General features: G+C 27.3%; 1 protein-coding gene across 1 annotated transcript; it reads right to left on the reverse strand.

Annotated features, from left to right (window-relative positions):
• Positions 1 to 3,249: 3,249 nt before the first annotated feature.
• Positions 3,250 to 4,089, reverse strand: LOC107463965 (uncharacterized). Its single transcript, XM_016082863.3, has 3 exons — positions 3,929 to 4,089; positions 3,637 to 3,699; positions 3,250 to 3,534 (listed from the first exon to the last, which is right to left on the reverse strand). The coding sequence occupies exons 1-3, from the start codon at positions 3,998 to 4,000 to the stop codon at positions 3,367 to 3,369; spliced, it is 303 nt and encodes a 100-aa protein (XP_015938349.1). The 5' UTR covers positions 4,001 to 4,089; the 3' UTR covers positions 3,250 to 3,366.
• Between the last annotated feature and the right edge of the window lie 2,918 nt (positions 4,090 to 7,007).

Raw genomic sequence — 7,007 nt, forward strand, 5'->3', positions numbered from 1 at the left:
TCGATTTCAAATTCTCTGAATTACTCCTAAATATAGTGAATTGATTGTAATAATAGAGAAATTTTTACCCAAAATACATTTACCTTATACTTTTTTTTTCCCGAAACTGTACATGACTATTTCATAGACCTCTCACCTTGTATTAATTCATCCCATGCACATTTATGTTTGTTTTTTGTTTATAGAAATATAAAAAAATGTTATAAATCATTCAAAGCAATGTTACACATATATTAAGGGTTCTAAAACATTGGTCATATAAAAACACGAAGAAGTAATCAATTTAAATTTAATTTTAGATTTTTGTTTTTTTTTAATATAGTATTGTTTGTTATATGATTGTATCCACATGAATGTTATAGGAGCAACAACAAAAAAAGTGCATTGATAGAGGAGAAATATGGATCATGGCTCATAAAAAAATGATGACTCATCCGTGTTGTTAGTGTAATACATGTTTTTTTATTTTTCACTTTTCTTTTTGAATTTACAACAGTGAATTTAAAATTAGTGTAACTCTAAATCTCTTATGTATGCAAAAAGCAACTGCACATATCGAAGATAAAGACGCATCCAACAAGAAGCTTTCACAGAATGATTTTCTTGCACAAGTTTTTGGAAAAGTACACCCAGGACGAGTTGGTAGACTAGGTTTCGGACCATGTCCCACTCAGTGTTTTTGTTATATTGTACAGTAGTCGGACTCCGATGTGCAAATCGAGGAACATCAAAAGGAGATTGCAAAACTTAATGCAGAGGTAGCAGAATTAAAAATAGAGGCAATAGAGGAGAAGGCAAAGAGACAGACAATAAAAAATTTGTTAAGATACTGCAACAAGGAGATAATTTGCCACCTGACATAGTTGTAGATCTGGATTATTTGAAAAATGCACCGACCTTATTTCGTGCAAGATCATCTTCTGGCATTAATAATATGCATGATAAATCATGAGTTTGAGTCAACAAAAATAGATACACTTAAATCTGATCACTTTTTAATTGTTCACCGTTTAATTACTTTTGAGTTATTTATTTCTACTTTATATTCATTGATGCACTTAGGACAAATTACTATTATATATATTGACTTTTGCGTATATATTTTTATTCTATTTTTTGTTTTTTAGTTTGATTGGTTGTTGTGTGTTTTACTAAATTAAAGCAAATTACGTAGTGGAAGAACGTAAAATGAATTAACGAATTGGTCACCTGTTAAAAATTTTGGCTTAAAAAACTGTAATACATCATTTAGTGACAGTTACAAATCCGCTGCTATAATTGAAACAAATAATTTTAACATTGAACATTTTGCAGCGGTTGATAACCGCTGCCTAGCTACAAGTAAGCTTTGTTACATTTTTGTAATAGTTAGAATTACCGCTAAACCAATCTGCGACAAAATATCAACTAGTAGCAATTATTCCAGCGATTACTATTAATCTCCACTAAAGGTTTTGCCGCATCTTAGCTTAAAGCGGATTAGCAACTGCTGTTTCGTTCTACGGCGATTAAAAACTGTTATTATTCGACTCTATAACCGTTACTAACCGTTGGATATAGTGTAGTAAAAGTTGTATTCTGATTAATAGCTACAGGTTAATTAAATGTTGGATCTAACCTACAAGATAATGTTATGTGAAAAAACATTTTCTCTATGATTTCTTGCTCGAACGATGAGGCTATAAAATACAAGAAATTAAAGAGCATGAGACAGAAATGATGATATAAGTATGATGCAGGAAACAAAGTGAAGTTCAAAACACAAATGTAAATTGACGAATGAGTTGTTAAGAGTGTGAGAGTCCGTGACCACAAACAAATTTTATATATTTATTTCCTTTGTAGTGCCAAGAAGATTATAGCCATTATATTTAATTAGATGAAGATAATTATAGCCTAGGAGTTTAGGTCGGTGGAGATAATATATCGGCTAATAATATTTTTTGTTGATATAATATATAGGATAATTAGTGTTTGGTATATTTGGCTTTAGAAATTAAGGTAATCTTTTTGCTTGAAATAATAAATAATATTACTAGATAGATAAATAAGTTATTGTTCAACAAATTCTGCACTAAGGTACTAACTGTTCTAGAATAACCAAAAAATCATGATTAAACATTTTTTTTCTTCTTTCCCCTTAATCTATATTCTTCTTCTTTCTCCCTTCACATTTATTAGACTTTTTTTCCCGCTTCTGATATGGTTTTTTGTTCTTATCTCTCTTAATTTTCTTTTTCTTCTGATCTTCTCTTGCATTTTATTCCTCTTCTTATTTCTCTAATTTTTTTCTTCTTTTCTCTTCTTATTTTCTTCAAGTTCTTTCATTTATACAAAATTTATATGTTTTATCTAAAATTTTCTATATATATTTTAAAAAAATTTATGTCTTTTTTTTATTTTTGTGTTAATTATAAAAAATATCTATATTAATTTCATAAAACTTATGTGTTTTTATTATTTAGAAAAAAATTCTTTTTAAAAATTTAATTGAGACTTAATTAAAAAAAAGTTAAAATACACTTATTTACTTGACATTTTTATATATTATATTGGGCTATTAGAATATTTGGGTTACGCTACAAATAATTTATTGTACTTAATTAGTCTGTAAGTTTTTTTTTTCTCAAAGTTAAAAGTGAAATTCAAATTCAAAATTTTTAGATAAAAATGAAAAGACTAGGCTATTTAAATTGTACCTCGTTGACAATTAATTCGTAAATTAATCTTACCGAACCTATAAAACCGTATTTAATGTTTAGATATGGTCTTTCATCCACATGTACTATATAGGTAAATGCTATGGTATTTTTGAAATTGTGCCTAACTTATCAAAAAAAATAAATAGATAATATTTAATAAATTTTAAATATTTTATTTTTTACTTTAAACATTTTATTTTTCACCTTTAAAAACAAGTTAGGTAATTTAAACACTATAATAAAAAGCACCATAAAATTCACCTATTATACATTCATAGAAAACGAAATCCTAAAACTATGAAAAATAAATCCTATTATATGCACTCCAAAGTTGTCCCCATTTTTTTTTCTTTATCACAATTATTTTGGTCGATATCATTTATCATAAATTTATTTTCAAATTTTTAAGTTTAATCTTTTATCTTTTGTACTTACTCCAAAATTTACTGGGCCTTTCAGGTTTCTTAGATAATAATTACTCGGCCTTTCTTTTTTACAATAACAAGATGAAGTCTCAATTGTATATTTCCAACTTTGTCCTTTATTAGCAACATTTTCATTTACATAACTTAATCTTTCAAGATCAGTTTTATTTTATTATTATTTTAAAAGGAGACTAATAAATACAAGCATGGAATAATATAGCTAAGCAATTGACACTAACTTAAAATGGTGCTGAAAGAGGCTCTTTTAGATTAACATGATTTGTGTTTTCATTGTTGAAGGAACATTGGCATTCACATTCTTTAATCTCATCATCATCATCATCGACAATATCCTCTGCCTTCTCAATTTTGCCTCCATTTTCATCCTTCATTGGATGCATCAGCCCCTTCCATTCACAAAAATAACCATTATTATTCAGTAATAATTATTAAAGAATAATTAACCAAGTATAATATTAATTAATGAATTAATTAAGTAATTCATGTACCTCAACAAAGAGAGCCGAGGCTTCTCTTGGTTCTAACTTTTGAACTACATCTGCAGCCACTTCCTGCATGAATAAATTTAGCGAATGCTTATAAAGATCTTTATAAATTAGTTACAAATGAATAAATTTAAAAGTCAAATTCAGACGTGTAATATAACAAACGAGAGAAAAATCTTTTTATTTGCATAAATTTAAAATGAGAAAAGATCGTAAACACTAAAGAAATGAATTAATAAACCTCCAAAGTAAATAAAAAAAATTGGGAATAAATAGTGAAACAAAATTGAATTACCCTAACTTGGATGAGTTGCACTTGACTTAAGGTCCTTGGCTCTAGTTCAATGGAGCAAGATCTCTTTTCCATGTATGATGACAAAGAAACCTAGATTTGATCTCAAGAATATTTTTTGGTACACAAAAGAATATGTAATTTGATGGGTAGAAATTGTAGCCCATAACAAAAAGCACTTAATGTAGACAACTCATAGATTAATTAGCCCTATATATACATACCAATAAGGACCATTAATTTTTTTCAATGCATTCACGGATTGGAAGGAAAAATATTTGTGGCCATAATCAAAGAAACGTTGCTTTAATACTTTTGGATCCCGTGGCCAGATTGGGAACAAAGTTTTCTTGCTTGCTTGGGACATTCAATGCCTGAGATATTTGGTTGGATTGTGGCCAAAAAATAAAGTGGGGGAAAAAGTGCTAGCTTATGCATGTTACCATTATTTTCTTTTGTTTATCCTCCATTAAAATGGCTTAGGCCCATCTTATGAGAGGTTTCTTATTAGTAAGGTTCTTTTGGGGGCTTCTAATTTATTTCAGAGAATATTTTTTAAGTCATTACTCTATAAAGATAATAGTTAATATGTTGTTAACTTGTTATATATTATATTATGCAATTTAATTAAATATGTCAAATTATTTAATAATTTTTAGTTATTGAACACTAAATTTAATATATATAGTTACCATACTTGTATTTATTGGGCATTGACAAATGATTTTATCCCACTTTTTATTTTTTTCATACTTTATTTACCATAATTTATGTTATAGTTGCTATTTTGTTTGCCAAAAATAAGAGACAATAATTTTTGTCCTGAAATTTATTAGTATACTATCTCAATAGTTTCTTATTATTTTTGTCCTGAAATTTATTTTTAGAACAATATTTTTAATGACAATTGATACGGTTGTTATAAATTCTATGTCATAACTCAGCATTACACACCATAACTCGGCAGTTACGTTATAACTCGGCGTTATACGTTACGATTAGACTCAACGGACAGACTATATCCTGGAATAAAACTGTCTGACTAGGTATTTATTAATTATTAAACCTAATAACTGCTCATCAATTCAGATAATCAATAAGAACGTAACTGACCTATCTTACTTCACCTATAAAGATATGATGTTTTATCCTCAACAGACACACTGAATTCAAAGTACTAACTTAAGCATTGAAGTGTCTTTTATAGGTGCACTCCCCCTTTGTTCATACTCTCCGTGACGTAATATTTCTCTGAATGAAGAGCTCGGATCTTTCTGGCTTATAACTCGACGCTGAAGACAACAATTCGGCGTCGACTTCCAAAAACTGAGTTATGTCTAAGTTACTCACACAAGAACAATAATTTTTTAAAATATAAGATTTAATTAAAATTTTACAAAATTCTAAAAACTACTTATTAAACTAATTTTGAAGAACAAGTATTTTCATTTTTCAAGGACGAGAGATAATTTTCTCATAAATTTCATACATTATGCATAAGAGTCAAATCTGCCCTACCTAGGAATACCCAATTTTTTAGTTTTGATATATATATTTTTAAGCTTATGATATGGTGATAATTAACCAAATTAGGTCGCCATGCTTGCCACAAAGCTATATTCAAATAGATAAATGTTGACTCTATCATGTGCCAAGTGAATAGTTGGTGCTAGCTCTAAGTCTTAACTAGTTTGAATTTATTTAAGGCCTATATATGAACCTAGTTACTACTAAAAAGCCTACTTATCTTTTTAATTAATTATGGCATAGATGATATTTTTCAAGTAATACACAGCACCCATCACGCATATGTATTTGTTTAATTAATAATTATATATGTATATACCTTATTTTTATGTGAACTGAATACTATATAGTAAATCCATGCCAGTTCACCCACTCGAATCAGAATCTAATGCCATTCCAAAATGAAAATGAAAATCACATAAACTAATTAGGTATCCACATAAACTTTGACTTTGTCATTTTCTCATTATTGTGTAATGCCTTGAACCAAAGGCCCTTTACTTTAATTTCTTAGTCAATATTACATTCTTGCAAGCCAAAATCTCCCTAATTAGGTGCCTATAATAACTAGTGTTGTGATACATAGGCTTGTCTAAAATGCTCCCAAAAATGGGAATTATATGAATGATTTATATACTATTTATGATATTATTTATGATAAATAATCCTCATGTATGTTGATCAATGACATCAAATTTTGTGGATAAATTAATTACGAAAATATTTGATAATCAAAATAAATTAACAAAAAAAAATCTAAAATTTATCATTAAATAAAAGGATAAAGTATATTTTTTGTCTCTGAAGTTTAACAAAAGTTTTAAAATTACTTATAAGTTTTATTTTGTTTCAATTTTGTTCTAAAAATTTTCGATTTGCATGAAATATAGCCCTACCGGCTAAATTTCAAAAAAAATTAAGACCAATCTAATAATAATGCATGAAAATTATGCTTGATTTGCTTGTATTAATGGTTATTCTTATGAAATTTTTGTTGAATTGGTCTTAAATTTTTTAAAAAATTAGCCGTTAGGGGTATATTTGATACAAATCGAAAACTTTTGGGACAAAATTGAAACAAAATAAAACTTAAGAGTATTTTTAAAATTTTTGTCAAACTTCAAAGGACAAAAAATATACTTTACCCTGAATAAAATAAATTCTAACGTTTTCTTTATCTCTCTAACATTACTGAATTAATTAATCTGTCCCTCATTCTTCAGAATATTAAAAGTCCAATTATATTCGAACCCAAAAACGCTGAGTTCAAATTAAGCTAGACACCATAGTTGTATAGCAATCATCATAGGCTATGGTGGCTACAAATTTAGTGTTTAATTGTCAAACAATTAAATAGTTAATACTTAATTTAAAAATTAATAAATTTTAAATATTTAAAATTTATTAAAAAGGTAAGTTCGATAAAAAGTCAATATTAAATAATAGTGGATCGGAGTTTAATAAGAAATTATTTTTTAATTATATACTATCAGTCAATTTTTTGATATATTTTTATTTAAATTATAATTTTTTTTAAATCCTTCAAAAATAAAGT

The sequence above is a fragment of the Arachis duranensis genome, chromosome 9 (assembly GCF_000817695.3).
Source record: "Arachis duranensis cultivar V14167 chromosome 9, aradu.V14167.gnm2.J7QH, whole genome shotgun sequence".
Classification (NCBI taxonomy): domain Eukaryota; kingdom Viridiplantae; phylum Streptophyta; class Magnoliopsida; order Fabales; family Fabaceae; genus Arachis; species Arachis duranensis.

Excerpts from the sequence above, each read along its gene's own strand:
- LOC107463965 (XM_016082863.3), bottom strand. The coding sequence starts at position 4,000 with ATGGAAAAGAGATCTTGCTCCATTGAACTAGAGCCAAGGACCTTAAGT. Across the intron at positions 3,700-3,928 it reads TGCAACTCATCCAAGTTAGG|GAAGTGGCTGCAGATGTAGT; the intron begins GTAATTCAATTT and ends TTATTCATGCAG. Across the intron at positions 3,535-3,636 it reads CCTCGGCTCTCTTTGTTGAG|GGGCTGATGCATCCAATGAA; the intron begins GTACATGAATTA and ends TGTGAATGGAAG.